The 21,598-nt window shown below is 39.4% G+C and overlaps 1 protein-coding gene across 1 annotated transcript; it reads left to right on the plus strand.

The window, feature by feature from the left end:
* Positions 1–545: 545 nt before the first annotated feature.
* LOC127657892 (TBC1 domain family member 31-like) lies at positions 546–20,608 on the plus strand. Its single transcript, XM_052146864.1, has 11 exons — positions 546–864; positions 1,061–1,208; positions 1,307–1,418; positions 1,494–1,672; positions 7,713–7,883; positions 8,001–8,153; positions 8,234–8,363; positions 11,626–11,763; positions 14,894–15,084; positions 16,305–16,425; positions 20,402–20,608. Exons 4-9 carry the CDS (start codon positions 1,527–1,529, stop codon positions 14,954–14,956), a joined length of 801 nt encoding a protein of 266 aa, XP_052002824.1. The 5' UTR covers positions 546–864; positions 1,061–1,208; positions 1,307–1,418; positions 1,494–1,526; the 3' UTR covers positions 14,957–15,084; positions 16,305–16,425; positions 20,402–20,608.
* The last annotated feature ends 990 nt before the right edge of the window (positions 20,609–21,598 follow it).

Raw genomic sequence — 21,598 nt, forward strand, 5'->3', positions numbered from 1 at the left:
TAATTATTTCATAATGCCACTTATCATAATTATCTACTGATTAGTCCTTGTGACTAGCAAATGATAAAAACTTTTAAGGTACAAAGCCATTTACACACATTCTTTTGGAGTTATATTTTTAAGGAAATTAGATTGTATTTTGAAATTGTATTTGTATTTAGAAATGTACTCTATATTTTTCTATACTTTTATGTTGTTATGCTATGAAACTTAAATTGAATAATTTATGACAATACCACCATCATGTTTTAGATTATTAATTGTTTGTATAGGCCTCTAGAGTTTTAAAACTGTGACCTCTATGAAGTTTTGTAAAAAAAAATGTGTATGTTGACAAAATAAAAGTGACGTGTATTAATTTTTGCTTTACAGCTCAAATAGACAGAACCATGATGTACATTCAAAATAGATATCTTTTTGATCAAATTTATTTCAATTATGAATTTTTGTTTAAATTTTACTATTAAACCAGGCCATGTGACATTTCCTTCAACAACTCCAATACCCACAATGCCAAAAAGTGTTGTTTACGTGGGTCAGTTCCGCTAACTGAAGCTTGCGTCTTCCAGGAAAGGTTCTTTATTTCCATAATTTAACAAATACGACCATGATTTAGTTGCCATCAATGAATTGTTCTTGAAATTATAGTAAGATCCAATAACGGGTATGACGGACTATCATTGCTCAATAAATTGATTTTTTTTTAAGCTGTGATTGAATTTCCCGCTGCGATGCATGCATAAAGGCGGGAGGCTGTCTGCTTGTGAGTACGCAGTGTGTCCCTCTTAACATGCAAGTTACACATATTGGATCTAGAGAACATGGGAAAATATGGCACCGAAAATTAGTATCATCAAAATGTGGGTAAGTTTGGAATAACCATCTTGGAGCAAGATGTGGAACTACACTTTACAGTGAGAAGAGTTTCAATCAATCACATTTGGCAGCTAGCAACCCTAGTCAATTATTGTTAAGTTTCTATTGCTGTGACTGTTTTGACATATGGTCATGATATTTACTATTTCCCCCTGTGCTTTATATGCCCGTTCTGTATTTACAGCGCCTTAGTCACTCTTGATTCGAAGCGCGTCTGCTCGTCAAACCAAGACAGTTGGATTCCTGCAATTGGCATTTGACATAACAGGAGAGTCGTTTCTCGCTGGCTATCACCATGGCAATATCTATGTGTTTGACATAAGCAAAGACAGGTATAGATATCTATTTATTTTGAACTTTTCTTAAGTGTTCTGTTGTTGTTGTTGTTGTTGTTCCATAAGAAGTCAACTGAATTTTGTTAATTCCCCAGATTTAAGTTGGTCCAGAAAACAGGCCAAGCATGTACTGCCTTAGCTTTCAACTTGAGACGAACGAGTTCCTGGTTACTCTTGCTGATTACTCCATTAAATGCTTTGACAAAGGTAAGGGTGAGATTTAATTATGGTGTTCTCATAAAGAGAGAAAGCCCCATCTATTGTTCGCTCTTCTTATAACAGACACCAGGCAGTTGGTGAGCTGGATGCGTGGTCATGAGGGGGCTGTTTCTTCACTGTCCATCCACAGCTCTGGCTGCTATGCCATCAGCACTTCATTGGACACAACTCAGCTCTGGAATCTTGACACCTTCCAGAGAAAGAGGAAACTCAATATTCCTCGATCAGTTGGTATACAAAAGGTTAGATACACAACCTATCACAGGTAGCAAGTTGGTCCCTAAACAAATATCAGGGTTCCCATGGTCAAGTAAAGCCTAATCTTGTGCAGGCAAAAAGGTCCTTGCTGTACTGCCGCATAAAAATGACCAAGAACCACCCACTTAAACAGGAGCCATTTGTCATATATGTAAGGTGATCAGTCACAGTTATTTGTTATTGTGTGCTGTTTAGAGCGGAGATATTTGACATGTATTATACCATAGCAAGAGAATGGCATGAAGAAAATAAAAAAATATATATAATATAATATGTTTTTACACCCACAGAGTAACACCATTCTCAGCTGCTTTAGTGATTGACTCAAATTTTGCTTGGGAGAGCGACACTCTTTTTTGAAATTCAGCTGCCTTTTCCACAGGATGGGCCCAGAATACACTACAAAACATTTGCTGTTACTTAGCAAGACTTTTGCTACTGACTGTTGGTCTTATGCCCAAAACTATGGGTGAGGTATCCACTTGCATGCTGGATGTAATCAGTTGTTTCTTTGTAGGGCTGGGAAAACACTTGCTGCAGCTGGACACTCCAACTTAGTCCACTTGTGGTGCCTTGCATTTGTATTGCACAGGATGTTTATTTGGTGCTCTCTATTGCATCTGCCTGAGAACCACACAGCTTTCATCAGTTTGACTGACAAAATGAATAAACACTTATTGTACATTAACATCCCTAGTGTATATATATATATATATATATATATATATATATATATTAGTTCTGTTTTTAATTAAGCCTTGTTTATCCGTGTTCCCTGTCATAAGTGATTTCCAGGTCTGGAAAATAAATGAAAATGAGTGAAATGGGAAAAAATTATGGACCTTTCTATAGGGAGTCAAAAACAAACTCTAGTTTTGCTCTGCTCTAAAAAAAAATGTATCTGCTAGATATTGCTATGTTTGAGTGCTTGTTTGAAGTAAAACTTGCCTGCAAACCAGCATTGAAACATCAGTCTATTCATTGAGATTTATGCTGGAGACATTTATACATGTGTAAAGTCTGCCCCAGCAGTTTCTATAAAATGATTTTAAACATTTGCATCCAGTAATCATAAATCGACCAAAAAGATAATGGATAAGTTATGAAAATTAATTGGTCAAAAAGTGTGGGAACCTTTATTAGTACTATATATCAAATTTATTGAAATATCGCGGTATGCATATCGCAAGAGTTTCCGATAATCGAATGATTTTAGCATTGAAAATTTACTTTCATGGCGATACAGAGAATAAACTGAGTGTGCGATTGTCAGTTGTTGTGTGTGCATCCAGTGTTCACATGCACAGAGAGAAGACACATTTCAGTAAGTTGTAATGGATCTTTCAGCATTCCCTCTGATGCTCATTCATGTTTCTATTTCGTGCCGCACCGTTTTAATGGGCACCTATCGCAATCTGTCACACAGCATTAAAGAGCATCAAAACAACATTTGCTCAGATAATAATGATACAACCATGTTTGTGATCACTGGGATAGGCTGTCATTTTTTTTTTATTCCAATAAACTTCAGTTTATTTGAGCAGTGGGGGGTTCTGATGTTCTGTGCACTCCGATGACGTCTTCATAGGATTATCATATCACATATCGAATATCACATTATCTAACAACTTATTGCATATCATATTTTTCCTCCATATCGTGCACCCCTATTGTATATAACTATATAGTTTTCTAACCTATAGATTTGCCAGTATTAAGTCTGCCGAATCTTAATTGACATGGTATCTATGTATGTCTTTTATAATTTCAGAGGGCTGTCAGCCCTTGCTCACTGGGCAGCTGTTTTTGTTGAGACAGTTTATCTCCCCCTACTGGCATTTCCATTGGTTAAACTCTTCCAGAACAATCCACTGATCTGCTTTGAAGTGGTGTCTACATTCATTGGTAGGTAGGATAAACAATAGGTCAGAATTGGGTGACCCTTTAGCAGTAGCACAATGATTTGGGTCATAAGCGAGTGACTTAAAGATTTTTGGACTTTTCTTTTACAGTGAACTGGTCCAGCACTGGTTTGAATACTTTCTGAATCCTCCACATAATGTACTGAACCTGGCCTAAAATGTGCTGGCCCATCATGATAAAGAGCTGCTTCAGCATTTTATCAAGTGTTTACATTTAACATACAATGGCTGCCAAATTAATTTGGACACATTCTGACATTTACAATGCTGTGAAAAAGTATTTGCCTGATTTCTTCTGTCAAAAAGTTATCCAATACCAACTGAGCCTGTGTTTAAAATAATTTGTTCCCTTAGTTACTAAATCCCCAAATCTATGAAACTGCATTCATAATGGGGTTCAGCTGGTCTAGATATACCCAGGTCTGATTACTGCGAGCTCTGTTCAATCAAATCAACACCTAAATATAACTTTCAGGCGGTTGAAGTTTGCTTAAACGTCTCACCCAATAGCACACTATGCCAAGGTCAAAAGGTATTCCAGAAATGATGAGGAAAAAGGTGATTGAAATGAATAAATCTTGGAAGGGTTACAAAGCTACAATTGAAGTCAGAAATGTACGTACACTTAGGTTGAATTCTCTACAGATTTTATTTTATAATCCCCAATTTGGAATGCCCAATTCCCACTACTTAGTAGGTAGTAGGCTACTAAATATCTGGAAGTCTCAGTTGCCTCTGCTTCTGAGACAGTCAGTCCGCACATCTTATCACTTGGCTTGTTGTGCACGACACCGGAGACTCCGCATGTTGAGGCTCTTTCTACTCTACGCGATCCATGCACAACTTACCACATGCCCCATGGAGAGCGAGAACCGCTTATCGCAACCACGAGGAGGTTACCCCATGTGACTCTACCCTCCCTAGCAACCAGGCCAATTTGGTTGCTTAGGAGACCTGGCTGGAGTCACTCAGCACAACCTGGATTCACTCGTGACTTCAGGGGTGGTAGTCAGCGTCAGTATTCGCTGAGCTACCCAGGTCTTCACTCCACAGATTTAATATTAGCAAACTAGTTTTGGCAAGTCATTTTGGACATCTACTTTGTGCTTGACAAGTCATTTTTCCAACAATTGTTTAGACCGATTGTTTCACTTTTAGTTGACTATATCACAATTCCAGTGGGTCTGAAGTTTACAAGTTAACTGTGCCTATAAGCACCATGTAAAATTCCAGAAAATGATGTCAAGCCTTTAGACAATTAGCTTCTGATAGGAGGTGTACCTGTGGATGTATTTTAAGGCCTTCAAACTCTGTGCCTCTTTGCTTGACATCATGGGAAAAATCAAAAGGAATCAGCCAAAATTGTGGACCTCCACAAGTCTTGTTCATCCTTGGGGAAAAAGGGTAAGGCTTGCAAGCCGAAGAACACCATCCCAACCACGAAGGATGAGGGTGGCAGAATCATTTTGTGGGGGTGCTTTGCTGCAGGATGGACACTTCACAAAATAGATGGCATCATGAGGAAGGAAATTTATATGGATGTAAAGTTTGATGAAGCAACATCTCAAGACATCAGCCAGGAAGTTAAAGCCCAGTCGTAAATGGGTCTTCCAAATGGATGGGTCTTCCAATGACCTGTAGCATACCTACAAAAATTCCATTGATGGAAGAGTGGCGAGGCAAAAACTACTGCTAACCCAGAAGAACATTAAGGCTCGTCTGAATTTTTCTTTTTCCCCAAAGTTTTTGGGAGAATGTTCTGTGGACTGATGAGTTGAAAGTGGAACTGTTTGGAAGACAGGGGTCCCGTTACATCTGATGTAAATCACAGAATTCCACAAAAAGATTATCATGCATGGTGGTGGTAGTGTGATGGTGTGGAGATACTTTGCTGCTTCAGGGCCAGTGCGACTTGCAACAATTGAGGGAAACCTGAATTCTGCTCTCTATCACAAAATCCTACTGGAGAACGTCCAGTCATCAGTCTGTGAGTTGAAGCTCAAGTGCAACTGGATTATACAGCAAGACAATGATCCAAAGCTTAGGAGTAAATCTACCTCTGCATTGCTCAAAAGAAGCAAAATTCAAGTTTTGGATTGGCCTAGTCAAAGTCCTGACTTGAACCCGATTGAGATGCTGTGGCAGGACCTTAAACTGGTAGTTCATGCTCTAATCTCTCCAATGTGGCTGAACTAAAGCAGTTCTGCTAAGAAGAGTGGGACAAAATTCCACCACAGCATTGTGAAAGTGAAACCGAAACCAGCTATTAAGTTTAAGGGACATTTAGTTTTTCACATGGATGATAAAGATGTTTGATAACTTTTTTGCTTCAATAAAAAAAAAAAAATAAATAAAATTTTATATATATGTATATGAAAACTGTATTTTGTGTTTACTCAGGTTGCCTTCGTTTTATGTTATCTCGTTTGAAGATCTAAACCTATTTAGTTTGAAAAATACACAAAAATAAAAGAAATCGGGAAGGGACAAATACTTTTTACATCACTGTAAGTCAATGTTAAAAATATCTTAATTTCATCTGCAAACAAATTATGCTAGAACTTTTCTCTGAACTAACTTCTCTTTTCTGAGCCATTTTTGGATTTTTTTCTGTTGGCATTTTGTTCCACAAAATTTGACAACCAGAAAGTTTCCAAATACTTTTGTATTGTGCAGTAAGCATTTTTTAAATATAGAATGGCGTGTTGAAAATGTTCCTAATCCCTGAAAGAAATCACTGAAATAAGTATCCGGAGATAATTCATTGGTCTCTGTGACCGCACTAGACTGTGTAAACAGAAAACAAAATTGTGACCGTGGGCCACTGTTAATTTCTTTGAAAGCCAATCTGAAGACTTGTGCTTTTTGCCTGGCAGTTGTTGTGCACATTTTCATAGCAGGAAGGTGAGAGTGTAGTAGTTAAAGCCGTATTGAGATTCCTAACTGTTATCAGTTGATGGCTCTGTTTTGCTACTGATGTTTTTGACAACCCTGAGAAGACGCACCACTGCTCTTCTGCTTGGTGATGGTCTCAATGGTATCTTTGGATGGTGTGGTTTGATAAATCTGATGAAAGTTCTAGAATGGCTAATATCGATTACAGCTAGTGGTCGACCGATACATTTTTTTAAAAATGCCAGATGCCGATAACAGTATCTAGAGAGAAGGATGGCCGATGACCAATATAAATGAGATATACATAATATAATTTTATTGTCAGATGCACACAACATTTCTAAAAATTAAACCCTTATTTTACATAATATTTACTCCTATTTGCATCATCAAATATATTGGCCTCCGTGTAGACTAGATGCTCAATTTAAATGTCATTAGGAAACTGAGATCCACCTGTTTGGAATGATGCTGTATAACATTTTATCATCAACAGTCGATAATATGATTTTTTTTTTAGCATGCTTTTTCTGCTGGGTGGCATAATTTGTTCTGGACATCTAAGATATAACATTGGATTATTCAGCCAAGCAAGCTTACAGACAAATTTGTTTTAGTTTTTTAGAAAACTGCCTAAGGTAAGAGCAGATATAAAGTTTTTGGCTACTTTGGGCTTACAGCAGCAGTGATCGGCACATAAGAGTTTGTATTTGATGTCTTTCAGAAATCATTATTCACTTAGTGATTCTTTTGAGCTGTGGTATTAGGGCAACAAAACTCTATAGACACATTCTTGAGAATGAGAGCTTTCTTTTGATATGTGAAAGACTTTTATGTTCATATACATTTTTCTGCCCCATTACCTCTATTGGGTGTTAATTTTAGATTTCTTTTTATTTTATGTAACATAAACAAAACTGATGGGATTCTATGAAAAGTTCAGATTCTAAGCTTTCAAGTGATGCATCATATGCCGGACTTGAATATGAGAGGAATATTTTAGGCATAAACCTTTTCCACGATATTGCACCCACTAGTTTAATTGGTTAAAAAAATCTGTTGTTCGATTTTGGAACTGACACAAGGAGTCTGTAACACCTGTTAATTGGCCAAGAGTACATGGTAATCATCCTGGCCTGAAATATCGGTCCATCATAACGTGCAGCACCTTTGATTTTTTAACAATCTATCTTTTTTCTCTCTCCAGCTGTATTAACACCCTTACTGACATCCACCCCAGCTCCACGCTGAGTGACTTTGAGCCTCTGACACAGGAGCAGTATCCCGTCTTTAACAAATACCCCACTTTCATAGTGGAGTACCAGTCACAAGAACGTGATAGGATCCGTCAGCAGGAAGTGGAATATCTAAGAGAGAGGTGCAAACTTTCATTCAGCTGTAACACTCATACCTGCATAATACTAGTTTAAACATTTTTGTCTTATGAATACAAAAGTGCTATTCAAAATCTGTGTTTGTTTGTTAGTCCATACAGACAGGAAATTCAGGAGCTGCATGCTGAAGCAGTCAGACACCAGGCTGAGTTTGAGGCCTGGTACAAACAGCAGGAACTGCTACTGCAAGGAGAGGAGCAACGTAGTAGGATCCTACAGGAAGAAGAAAATAAACTTGCACAGCAGAGATCTAGGTCGGTGTCTTTCTCGCTGTTTCTGAACACACAAAATTTTACACACTTGCAATTCACCTCACTTAATGTTCTGTGCTTAGATTGGCAGCTATGAATCGTGAGTTAAAGGTGAAGGAACTCCATTTGATTGCCAGAACACGTTTTCTAAAGCACCAACAGGATCAGCACAGTAACCAGCTGAAGAGACTTGATGATGAAATTCAGAGAAAGGTTTTGTACTCTTGCGTTGCCATGTAGCATGAAACAGACACAATGGCCGTGGTGTCAGGCCTCGGAGAAGCTTTCTTTTAAATAATAAACAATATAAATGTTCAGAAGTGGAATGAAGTGTCTTCAGGAGAAAGTGTCCAAAAGAAATGGGGAATCTGGCATTCTCGCTGTGAGAAGGGAGCTTTGTGTAGGTCAGGGAGTGCTCATGGGATGATCCAGGATATGGGCGGGTTCCAGTGGTTGCACGTGCTCCCCTCTTAGGTTCCTTTGCGCAAGGGGCGGCGGCTTCTGTGGCATCATGTCTTTACAGGGACCGCGGCATGGTAGTCGGACGTGCTTTCAAGGAGGCTAGAACAGCCATGGCTTTAACCTTGGTCACTAGTGCATCTCTTAAGGCCAGAAGAGTGAGGTTTACACACTGCACAGCAATCACATACCAGCTGTGTACCATTACACTGTCATCCACGGCGACATATTTAACTCATCCTGGGGTTCCGGGGGAGCAGGTCTGGTAGCATGTCTAATTTGGCAGGTACCCTAACTGCTCTAATCCATGAGAGGACGCCAGTGTGTGCACACAAGGAGACAGAAGCTGGCTTCCTGAGGAGAGGCGCACTCTGCATTTTTAAGGCACCGGTGATGAGGCTCTATTCACATCATGTGTGCCTCATGTTTCGCTGCCAAATTGGTCTTATTAAATTGCATGTCTTCTCTCTCCTGCCCACTCCTATTGTGAACCTGTTTGAAGGGCGTCCTTTAGAAGAGGTTTGATGATGATGATGACATGAGGGAGGTGGTCGATCCGTCATAGTATACAAATTATCGATACAGTAAAGCAATATCACACCAGCAGGGGTGCTGTTTTACTTGTGGCTGTGATTTGGCTGCAGGCCGAGTAGTGCTGGTAAATCACAAGCTTGATAATATTTAGTGCAACAGCGGGATTAGCGAATGTGATGTTGCTTTTATTCAAAAGTTACATAAACAAGTCAAGTCTTTTTTCAAAGCAGCTTTACAGAAAATCATCCATTAGCAGAAAATAAAACCATAATATCTATAAAGTCATCAATGTTTTGGCTCACATTGTCACATTTTGTCTGACTCAGAGTTGAGAATATCAATAAATACTAATCCCAATGTGTCATTTTCATTATCTATGTATTATCTATATTAGTTCAAAAGACTTAAACATTTATCCTGTCCTCTTGAGCAACACCAAAAACGTCACTGTAAATTGTAGCAACACCTCCTTCTCAACCCTTCAGACGAGGCTAATGTTTAAAACAATAACCTGGGGGAGTAGATTAAATTAAACTAATATATTCATCCGGTTTAAGCCAGGTTTCAGTTAAGCAGAGCACATCCAAACTATGATCTGTAATAATTTCATTTACAATTAGTGCTTCTGTTGAACGAGATCTAATGTTTAGTAGCCCTATCTTTATATGATATTTATCTTAATTTTAAATTTTTTCCATGTTTGACCTTAAGTGATTTAGTGAGGTAGTTGTTTGGTAGTTCAGGGAACAGAATATCTCTAAATGATATCTAGGTGATACAGTCCCTATGTGCTGTAGTTTATGTGACCTGTGTGATGTCTCAAGACAGCTAGCAGATGTTTGGTTCAGCCAGTTTGTTTGTTTCCTTACCTGGGCCCCAGTTTCGTCAAATACTATCACTATTAAGACTATGAGCCAAATTACTAGAGAGGAGAGGGGCACCTTCCCTGGAGAGATGAAGTCCGTCTCTCTTTAGTAGGTCAGGTCCACCCCCAAAAACTCTTCCAAATGTCTATAAATCCTATGCTATTCTCCAGACACCACTCAGACATCCAGCCGGACATCATTAGTGCCAACATGAATAACAATTTTAGAAAATCCATGTTTAGCATTAGCCAGCAAGTGTAAATTTGATCTGATGTCATACGCTCTGGTACCCAAAATGTATTTAACGATGGTGGCTGGAGTCTCTATTTCCATGTTTCTTACAATAGAATCACCTATGACCAAGGATCTTTCAACATTATTCTCAGTGGGTGCATGCCACCGAGACGTCACCCAAACACCATGCTGCGGGGGCTCTAGAGCCAGAACCATAGTTTGTGTGTTGCTCGCTTTACTACCCGCATCCAAAACAGTATCTACCGGCTTCTCTTTCTCACTGACCTCCACTAGCGTTCGGATGCGGGTCTCTAACAAATTGACCTTCTCCATCAGCCTGACTAATTCCTTATATTTATCACATGTAAATCCCTCATTGCTGATGGAAGAAGCTATAGTAAACATGTGGCATGTAATGAAGGAACCAATTATATGAGCGGATGCCATGACTTACCGCAATTGTTTGTTGTTGTTGTTTGTTGTTCCTGAGTGGCGAGGGTTTGAGATCAATGTGAATCCCTCACGCAATTGTTTGTTGTTATGGATGTTCTTGATAAGCGGCCAAACTCTGGAGGGGAGATGCTGCTCTGCCATTCAGCCACTTGGTGGTCATCCCCGCCTCCCGAGAATCTGAGAAAAATGAGGGGAGGTAGGGGGAGAGAGAGGAGAAAGAGAGAAAATAAACGCTCTTCTTCGGCTCCCGCGGGCATGCTGCCTACCCGGTCTTCAGCCGCTCCTCCGCCCTCTGGTGGACGACAGCTTCTCCTTCATCCCCTGGCATAGGGCAGCGAGTCCTCCGTTTCCTGGTGGATGACAACGGCTTCTCTGTTTCCTCCTGGACAGAGTGTCCTTCCTCCTTTTCTGGGTTTCAGCACCAGTGTAACACTTCAGGAAAGGAGGATGAGAAAACTGGAGTGACAAACACCAAAACTTTAATCAAACAAAACTTCGAACTGAAAACACAGCCACGTAATCTAACACAAACAAAATTGGTTGGAAAAAAAAAAAGAGATCAATTTTTGTGTATCCACAAACACAGATAAGTGGAGTGATACATACAGTGAAGCATCCCAGTGCTGTAATACAAAATATCATCACTCTTGAATTGCTGCTTGTCCAATCAATTTAGGACTGGAACTAACTGTTAAATAACATGTTTTGTTTCACATGTCCTTTGTTTTCAATTGTACTTAGATGGTGTTGAGAGATCAGGAGACAGCCGTTCATGTTATAGAAGACAGATGGAGCTGGATGCACAGCGACACATTTTTTAACAGGTTGGCCCCTACAGAAACTTTCTCCGCTACTATGTTTTTCTTGACAAATTTCTGCTAAGCCAAGATGCATCCATCCATCTGACTATTACATGTTTGTTCTTCTAGCAACTGGCCAAAGAGCAGGAGCGGGTGAGTCAGGAGATGAGAGAGGAGGTGGTAAAATGGAGTCGTAAGGCAGAGATAGAAGATTATACCCTTCACAAACTTATTGAGACAGATGCTGATCTCAGCCAGAAACACAAGGTATGTCCTACTTATTACTAGAGAGAGAGATTTTTTTTTTAACCAGTATTTACACTTAATTCACTTAATCGCTTATCGTTTCATTGAAATTGGGTTTACCGATAAAGTTAAACATATCCCAAAACAAAGATGATCTCATATAATGGAAGACAAATTGTGCAAGTCTTACTGTGGAAAGTTCTATTCTGGCAAAGGAGTCAGGAGACAACGAAGCAGTGCAGGCAAGTCTTTTATTTTCTGCCTATAGTGTATATAACGTCACTCAATTCATGTAGATTATTCTCAACACTCAATAAGATAACAAACTTTTAATGCACTCAGTACATACCAACACCATGCTCTTGGGTCGCTCCTCCCCAAATGAATGGGTTGGTGTGGCTTTTCACGTCTCCCTCTGCCATCACTATAACAAGAGACAGGTGTTAGAAATAATTACAACCTAGATGACAAGCTTTACCACTCTCCCGCAGACAGACACATGACCACGCCCCCATCCCCACACTCACTTACATTGCCAATTAAGCAGGTTCAATTAATTTATTTTTGTTGGCTAACCACAGTATTAAAGGCATAGTTCACCCAAAAATAATAATTCTCTCAACATTTAGTCACCCCCATGCCATACCAGTTGTGTATGACTTTCTTTGATCTGCTAAACTCAAATGAAGATTTTTAGAAGAATATTTCACTCTCCACTCAGGTGGTTAAATGTATATCTTCAGAAGTGATTTGATGGTTGTGGTTGAGAAACTGTAAATCTACACTTTCACTTCCACATTCTGGTGTGGAAGTGACTTTCAAGTTCACATACATTCACATACTGGTTGGGGCTGGTCAAAGATTAGAGATGCACCGATTGCAATTTTCTGCAAGTGTGACCTGCCGATAGCGATTTTTTCTGATTTTCTTTATAAGAACTATTATTGACCACATATACAAACAAAATCTACCTTTCTTCAATGCTACATTTTATTTTCATATTAAAATAAATTATTAAACATTACAATTTCCCCCAAAATGCACTAAGTTACAGGATCTTCTCTCACTTAAACAACTCTCAAAATAAAGTGCTCTGTGACTGGAAAGAGGTAGAAATAACAATTACCTGCAAATGAGTTGCTTTATATAACAGATGTCATTTTCCACAATTTTTGTAAATGGACCTTTTTCTCTTTATTACTCGTCTAACAAAACAAATCCTAAGATCTGAAAAACTTAAGAGTCCAATATGCTCAACTTACGTTAGATGTCCAAATATCAGTTGTAAAACTGAGCACTGCTTCGGGAACGGCTTGTAACCATATCTGTCAACACTCCCGTTTTTCCCGGGAGACTCCTGTAATTTGTATTGCCCAAACCACGTTATATGAATAATCAAATCAATATTTTATTCCAAGGTGGTCCAGTTGCCAGATCTTGAATGAAACGCATCCTACTCACACAGTCGACACATCATACACATCACAAATCAATTATGACCACAATCTGGCAACCAAAACCCATTTGCGCTGTTGATATCTTCGCAGGCAGTAGACGCGGGATGTTAAATCAAGCATCACTGGTAGAGGGGAGAGGAAGACTCAGCTGGTGCTCCGGTGAAAAAAACAAAATATACATGTAAATTTAACAACAGCTGGATGGAAGAATTTAATTTCATATCCCGAAGCCATATCGACAATGCCCACGCCTTTTGCAATGTGTGTCGCACCGATTTTAATATCGGACACGGTGGGAAAAAGTACGTTAAATCACAACGGCACAATTTGTATGTATTTAGCCTGCCTCTGCCATCCAGCACCCCCCTTCCCCTCTCCCGGATTTGTGTACCCAAATGTTGACAGATAACAGGCTGCGTGTGTTACATGACACGAGATTAAACAACTCGGGCAACGCGACGTCAGAAAGTACCTCCTACTCTGTATCGAGGAAATGTATCAGATTTCTGATCCCTCTGTCCTCAACTATGGAGAACAGCTGGTCATCCAGGGCCATAAATTCCATAAGTTTCCTCATAATTGCTTTTTTTATTTTCGCTGCTCATACCAAGGAATGATAGTAGAGGCTGCTGACTTGTGGCTGGCTCTGAGCTCTGGCTAGCTTTAGCCGCTTTCACTTTTTAGCTTCTTTTTTAAAATGGGCATTTTCAGCTGGGTGATGGTGTTTTAAATGTCTAATTAGGTTTGTTGATCCGAAAGTTATTGTGGTGGTTCCCCCACGGTTTACTTTGGCCTTACAATTATTACACATTTCAAACTTTATGTATTCTTCACAGTGATGATCTTCCACGCCAATGACATGTTTACATGTGGCTGTGACGTTATTGCCTGCGCTGCTGGCAACAAAACGGACCAGCTTGGAATCGGTAAGACGTGAGGCTGACCGGCCGGTTACCGGTCCGGGCCGAGCATGCGGAAAATCAGCTAATTCCGGTCCCTGGCCGGTCGATCGGTGCATCTCTATCAAAGATGAAGGTTTATAGTAAAAAAGGACTTAAATATTGATCTGTTTCTCACCCACACCTATCATATGGCTTCTGAAGACATTGATTTAACCACTGGAGTCATATATCATGTCCTTTTTGGACCTTCTGTGTTCTGGTCACCATTCACTTGCATTATAAGGACCTACCAAGCTGTGATATTCTTCTATAGTCTCACAGGGAGAACATATCCATTTTTGGGTGAACTGCCCTGGTGACTGTATTCTGTGAGCTCTACTTGACCTGATCTCAGAAGGGCAATGGGTTGATTATTATGAAAACAAAGACATTTTGTCACTGCAACTTTGCAGTTAAGACTTCAACATCTTCTAATCAAGACCACAAAGTCCATCCTTTGTTTGTTATGAATGATTTGGATATTATTGTGTCTTAAAGCAGAAATAAAGTTATAATCAATTTGGTTACGTGCATCGGTTACTGGTTACTTACATGTAAAAATTGTAAATTCAAAGATTAAACCGTTTTCATGAAGTGCCTTTTTTAATTATCTTTTTGGACAATTCACTCCACCCAATTCCCTTTTCCTTTTTACACTTCCTTTCTTTCTAATTAAAAACAGACTTGCGTGTTGCATTTGATCGCTGAAACATGTTTTGATGCGACCATTTACAAGATTGCAACCTCTTTCAGATACTCTGGTCTCTGGCAGAGTCGGGCAGATGGAAGTGGATGCCGATTGGCAGGCTGAGGTAAACAAGCGATTGGTGAAAGCAGAGGAGAGGCAGAAAAAGCGAAGAGAACAACTGGCAAACCTCAGCAAACAAACACTTGCTAAGGAAGAAGAAATAGTTAAGCTAATGCTGGAAGTGGAGGGAAAGCAGGTGAGAAGCCTTAACCTGCATACGCGTTAGTGCCCTTTGAGGTAAGCAGACACGTTTAATAAAGTGTAATTCATTTGGAATAAAATATTTGAAAGAAAACAATGACATTACTTCGGTATGGTCCCGGTGGTATGATGTGGTAGCTAAACAAGCTGGACTGGAGGAGGACAGACAGGCTGCCGTAAACACCCAGTGGAGGTAATTTATCTCTCCGGAAACAGAAGCGACTAAGCAACATCACGGCAAACTGCAAAAGAGTCTGGAGGATTCACTAAGTGAGTTAAGCAAATCAGTTCACAAAGAAATATTTTATCCATCCATCCATCCATCTTCAACCGCTTATCCGAAGGTGGGTCGCGGGGGCAGCTGCTCCAGCAGGGGGCCCCAAACTTCCCTATCCCGAGCCACATTAACCAACTCTGACTGGGGGACCCCGAGGCGTTCCCAGGCCAGTGTGGAGATGTAATCTCTCCACCTAGTCCTGGGTCTTCCCCGAGGCCTCCTCCCAGCTGGACGTGCCTGAAACACCTCCCTAGGGAGGCGGCCAGGGGCATCCTTACCAGATGCCCAAACCACCTCAACTGACTCCTTTCAACGCCAAAGGAGCAGCGGCTCTACTCCGAGCTCCTCACGGATGACTGAGCTCCTCACACTATCTCTAAGGGAGAAGCCCGCCACCCTTCTGAGGAAGCCCATTTCGGCCGCTTGTACTCGCGACCTAGTTCTTTCGGTCGTGACCCAACCTTCATGACCATAGGTGAGGGTAGGAACAAAAATTGACCGGTAGATCGAGAGCTTTGCCTTCGGCTCAGCTCTCTTTTACGTGACTAACGGTGCGATAGAGCGAGTGCAATACCGCCCCCGCTGCCCCGATTCTCCGGCCAACCTCCCGCTCCATTGTCCCCTCACTCGAGAACAAGACCCCGAGGTACTTGAACTGCTTCACTTGGGGCAAAACTTCATTCCCTACCAGGAGTACGTACTCCATCGGTTTCCTGCTGAGAAATATTTTATGTAAAAAATTATTTATTATGGTTACAGATTAAAAGTGCCATAGCAGTACAGAAGTACTTTGAAATGATTCTTTGTCTGGAAGGAATCATTTTAAACATGTCTGATCAACTTTACATGTTAACAACCATTGGTAATCAAGATGTATTTTTAGTGGTTTCCAGCCCTCCATGAGTACTGTGTTGTTATTTTTTTTATTGTGTTTGTAGATCATCAGAAGGAAAAAAGGCCAATGTTCCTGCTCTTCCAGAGGGCTGCTGCGCAAGACCCAGAGTGAGACCACCAACATTTCCTTGAACAATCAGTCCCGCTCAAATGATTCTTCTTACTGTGAGTATTATTTTTAAGACTCCATGGGACCCCAAAATGTGAGTTTTTGTTTTGGCTTTTAGTCCATGTCTATTAGCTATTGTACTCCTAAAGGATGACGAAACGATTTTTTAGCAGGCACGCTCTTTTAAAATGCACTAATTGTCTTTCTCTAAGGATAAACCAACCAAAAATATGAATGACTCACAAATTAAACTCACTGATGTGTCTAAGTCTAATCAAATGCAATCTAGGGGTGCTTTCACACTTGGTTTGATTGCATGGACCAAACCTGAGTTCCTTTCCTACCCCCTCTCCCTGTCCCCGCTTGTCTCTGTTCACAACATATTATTTAGGTCCGAACTCTGGATGAGTCATCAACTTGAGTACAAGCATCAGCTGTTACAGCTGTAACTAGGTACAAACTAAAGAAGTGAGCTTAAAGGGATCGTTCACCCAAAAATGAAAATGTTCTTGTCATTTACTACCCTCATGCCATCCCAGAAGTGTATGATGTTCTTTCTTGAGCAGAACACAAACAGATTTTTTGAGGAATATCTCCGCTATGTTGGTCCAAACAATGCAAGTGAGTGGTGATCAGACCTTTTTGTAGCTCCAAAAATCACATGAAGTAAACAGAATGAATCCATATGACTCCAATGGATGAATCCATATCTTTAGAAGTGATGTGGTGGGTGAGAAACATATCAAAATTTAAGTCCTTTTTACTCTAAATTTGTACTTTTACCTCTGAAAGTCCCATGTGTTGCCTATTTAGTTTCACTTACATATCTGAAATTTAAAGTGGATATTTAGAGTAAAAAAGGACTTAAATATTGATCTGTTTCCTCACCCACACCTATTATATTGCTTCTGAAGATATGGATTTAACCACTGGAGTCAAATGGTTTACGGCTATGATGTGAAGAATGTTAGCATTAGTCTGCCATAATCCTGTGGATGCATTGCAAGAAATGTGAAAAATGTGATCTGCTTTCTGAAGCTGAATCATTTGGAGACAAGCAGGTATGATAAATGCTTTATACCTTAATAATTGAGATCGGGAGCTTGCAAAGACACAAACTACATGCCATTATTAGCAGTTCACTTCTGTGATTTGGTTAAATTGTGTTCAAATCAGCAGTGATCTTTACCCCAGACTACCTTTTCAAGCAGTGTTCACATCATCCAAACTTTGTCAAACGAACCCGAGTGTGCACCAAAAGTGCTGTTGTGAAAGCACCCTAGAATAAAAAAAGGTGTGTTTGACTTCATGCAGTGCTGCGAAGACTGGCCGTTGCCAGACTTGAAGCAGTGCATGTAATTTAGAAAATGTATCCGACTTGAAACGGCGCCACCACGTGAGTAATTTGAGAGCAGCTCCAAAGCAGCTGCACAAGCTTTTGAATGACAACAGCTTATTCACGATTGGCCGGTAACATGTTTTCATGGGCTGCGTTCGCAAAGGCATACTTCTGATACTACTCTTACTACTTCTGCAATGTCAGTCTATGGCAGAAATAAGAGTAATATGGTACAACCCCTGGCAAACATTATGGAATCACCACACTTGGACAATTTTCTCCCACCTTTTTTACTTGGTAGCAAATAAACAAATCGCAGATATGACACAAAATTAAATTACATTATTTAAATTAATCGCATATTTTAGTAGTGAAAAAATAAAATACAAATAAATCACAATTAGTACTTTGTTGCTCCTCCTCTGGCTTTTATGATGGCCTGATTTCTTTGAGGCATGGACTTCACTAATGAAAAACAATATTCTCCATCAAGCTGGTTCCAACATTCTCGAATAGCGGTTGACAGATCAGCTTTGCAGGATGGAGCCTTGTCATGCACCAATGTTTTTAATCTGATTGAGATCTGGACTGTTTGCTGGCCATGTCATAGAGTTGATATGCATTTCAAGAAGAAAAACTCTTTGCTCTGTGTCAAGATGCATTATCATCCTGAAAAATTACCATCACCAATCCTATTTTCTATCGATGGAATGAGAGATGTGTCCAAAATTTCAATGTACACCTTTACATTTACGGTTGAGGTATGATTGCCATCTTCCCTGGTCCTTTAGCTGACGTGCAACCCCATATCATTAATAATTGGAGAAATTTGATTGTTTTATTCAGGTAGTCATCTTTATATCTTTTATTAGAAAGGAATCTGACAAATGTTCCAGCATCATCGCCTTGGCCCGTGCAGATTCGTGATTCATCACTGAATATCACTATCATCCACAATCCATGATTGCTTTTCTTTAGCCCACTGTAGCCTTGTTTTCTTCTGTTTAGGTGTTGCTGGTTTTCATTTGGCTTTTCTATATGTTAATCCCATTTCATTCAGCTGATTTCTTACAGTTCTGTCACAAACATCGACTCCTGTTTCCACACATTTGTTTTTCATTTGTTTTGTTGTGCATTTTCTATTTTCAAGGCATATTGCTTTGAGTATTCTATCCTGACGCTGTGACGTCTTCCTTGGTGTACTCGTAAGTTTTCCTTTTATAACCTTGCCATTTTTTTTATACTTTATACCAAAGTTTAAACAGCTGACTGGGAACAACCAACTTCTTTTGCCACACTCCGTGTTGGATTTCCTTTGAATTTAGTTTTTTTAATGCTTTCCATTGTTTCAATTGACAACTCTCTTGTTTGGGCCATGTTTCCTTTCAATTAGCCAAGACCAACAGCTCGTTAAGGACTGTAAGCACTCTCTTTTAACTGCAGACTAATTAGCATTTTTAGACTTGTGCTGGTATTTGTTTTAGAAATGCAAATTACAAGGTGATTCCATAATTTTTTTCCTCTACTTGGTCTGGAAAAAATAAGCCATTTACTTAAAATAAAGTAATTTGTTTGAGGGATGTTTCACGAAGCCATAATGTTCAGCTATTAAGCAAAAATAGTTTTGTAATTTTTTAAAATTATTATTATTATTTGCTGTGAAGTAGAAAATCTGTGTTAACATCCTCAAAGTGTGATGATTCCATAACTTTCTCAGGGGTTGTAGTATGCCATTACCAAGGTGTTTATTCTGACTGATTGTTCAAAATGTAAGTCCTTTTTTGTTTGAAATTCTTCTCCATGCCCAGTAGGGGGTGATATGCATGAAGAATATGAATTTACAAATACATAAGAAGAATGTGAGTGATCTGTTTCTCACCCACACCTATTATTGTTTCTGAAGATATTGATTTAACCACTGAAGTTGTATGGATTACGTTAGTGCTGACTTGTGTAATTTTTGGAGCTTCAGAATTTTGGAACTCATTCACTTTATTATATGGACCTACAGAGCAGAAATATTCTTCTAAATATTTTCATTTGAGTTCAGCAGATGAAAGAAAGTATTGCACATCTTGGATGGCATAAGGGTGAATGAATGATGAAAGAGTTTTTATTTTTGGGTGAACTATTCCTTTAAGTAACAGGTAACACTTTAAATTGAATAATGTTTCTGGTTATTTTATTTAAAATGTATGCATCTGTCTATCTGAATTCCACTTCGTGATCTTCCGTGTCTGACTTGGTTGATCACATGGCAGGGAACACATAAGTGTCTGGCCTGATGCCTATTTTCAGCTCCTCCCCTGACTGCAACTGGCAAATCTTGCGATCGGTTAAAGCAAGATGTAGTTCAAGCCAAACACACCTAAGATGACTCACCACCTAATACCACAGTTCAGACTAGCCATAGCAAATGACAAATCATGGTTCACGGCTGTGGTGTCAACTTAAGCCTATTGGCTATTTAAAAGAAAAAAGGTGATGATAACCAATCAACATGTTCCACCCCAGCTTGCTTTTTTCAATTGGAAATGCATCAACATGCATCATCAACTGAGCTCATCAAGTGATTTCATGAGATTGATCATTACTTTCTGGAATTGGAAAAATATGCTTTCATGCACTTGCTTTTTTAATGTGTGGAACAAGTTTCCTTATTGGCTGTGTGTCATGTCCTCTTGTCTTTGTAGTTTCTTTAGATCGTGGCCGAGGGGAGCTTGACTGTAAGGAAAGGGAGTTGATGCAGGAAATCAGAGAATTAAGGACAAAACTAGCTTCCAGGGTCAGAGTGACTGACCTCGCCTTCAGCCAGCTCTATACTCTCACTGACCAGGGTCAATGTGGCGGAACCAGGCATTTTTTGACTTGCATTGACATTAATTCTTACTGGACATAGAATCCCCTTATACTTTTTAGTGTAGAATTGCTGTTTTTATATATTTTTTTAACCTGCTTTTTAAATTATATTTTATGTAATTCTGTATGTGAAATAACATTTGTATAATTCCTTTGTCTTAATGGATTTCATGATTGTTTAAAAAGCAAATTAAAATAGTCATTTATTTTTTTTCATGTTTTGTATTTTAAAGTGAGAAAAATGTGCCAAGTAAAATTTGTATTAATTGTCTTTTGACTTCAAATGGTGTGTGTGCGTGCGTGCGTGCGTGCGTGCGTGCGCGCGCATAAGCAAGACGGAACAATAGCATGATTTCCGATGTAATATTGCTTTCATACAACAGTTATATGCAACAATTCAACAAACAATTAAATCAATAAAAATAATAGTTCCAAAAGAAGCCAAAGCATCAAGCACAGCATGCTCTGGTTTTGAACTAGTGGTGTTTCGTTCATAAATGAATCTATGTTCTTGAACAACCCTTTTAAGGGAATACGTTGTTCTCGATCACTACCCTTGTTTCAGTGGTGTTTTAAAGGAATCTGGAATCAGATTGAATGTCTTACAATGTAAAAGGGGAATCTAAATGAATCATTACTTATAATCCCCACCATTATTTCGAAAACCGCAACCATGGAGAAGTAGAGTGACACAAATAGTGAAGTGTCCTTGTGCTGTTGGACAGTATTTTAGCACTTTTGGAATGTTGCTTGTCCAATCAGATTCGAGTACCACAGCGAACTGTTGTATAAATTAATTCCTATCCATCAGCAAAGGTACAGGATGAATGAACCTATAACATTCATATTTATAATGTTTCAGTGTTTTGTTGGTCGTTGAATAATAGGGCTACGAAGTAAAACAACATGACAAGCTGCTCCGCTTCTATATATTGCATGCGCTCCTAAAAGGCTTTGGTCTCTACACTTGGAGAGCTGACTACCTAGACAGCCTTTTTAGTAGGCAGTAGGCGAATTTCACGTTCGAAAGC

The sequence above is a fragment of the Xyrauchen texanus genome, chromosome 17 (assembly GCF_025860055.1).
Source record: "Xyrauchen texanus isolate HMW12.3.18 chromosome 17, RBS_HiC_50CHRs, whole genome shotgun sequence".
NCBI lineage: Eukaryota > Metazoa > Chordata > Actinopteri > Cypriniformes > Catostomidae > Xyrauchen > Xyrauchen texanus.

Bases quoted from the DNA above. Each gene is read 5' to 3' on its own strand.
- LOC127657892 (XM_052146864.1), top strand. From the start codon at position 1,527: ATGAGGGGGCTGTTTCTTCACTGTCCATCCACAGCTCTGGCTGCTATG. The intron at 1,673-7,712 runs GTTAGATACACA...TTCTCTCTCCAG, and splicing joins GATCAGTTGGTATACAAAAG to CTGTATTAACACCCTTACTG. The intron at 7,884-8,000 runs GTGCAAACTTTC...TAGTCCATACAG, and splicing joins GTGGAATATCTAAGAGAGAG to ACAGGAAATTCAGGAGCTGC.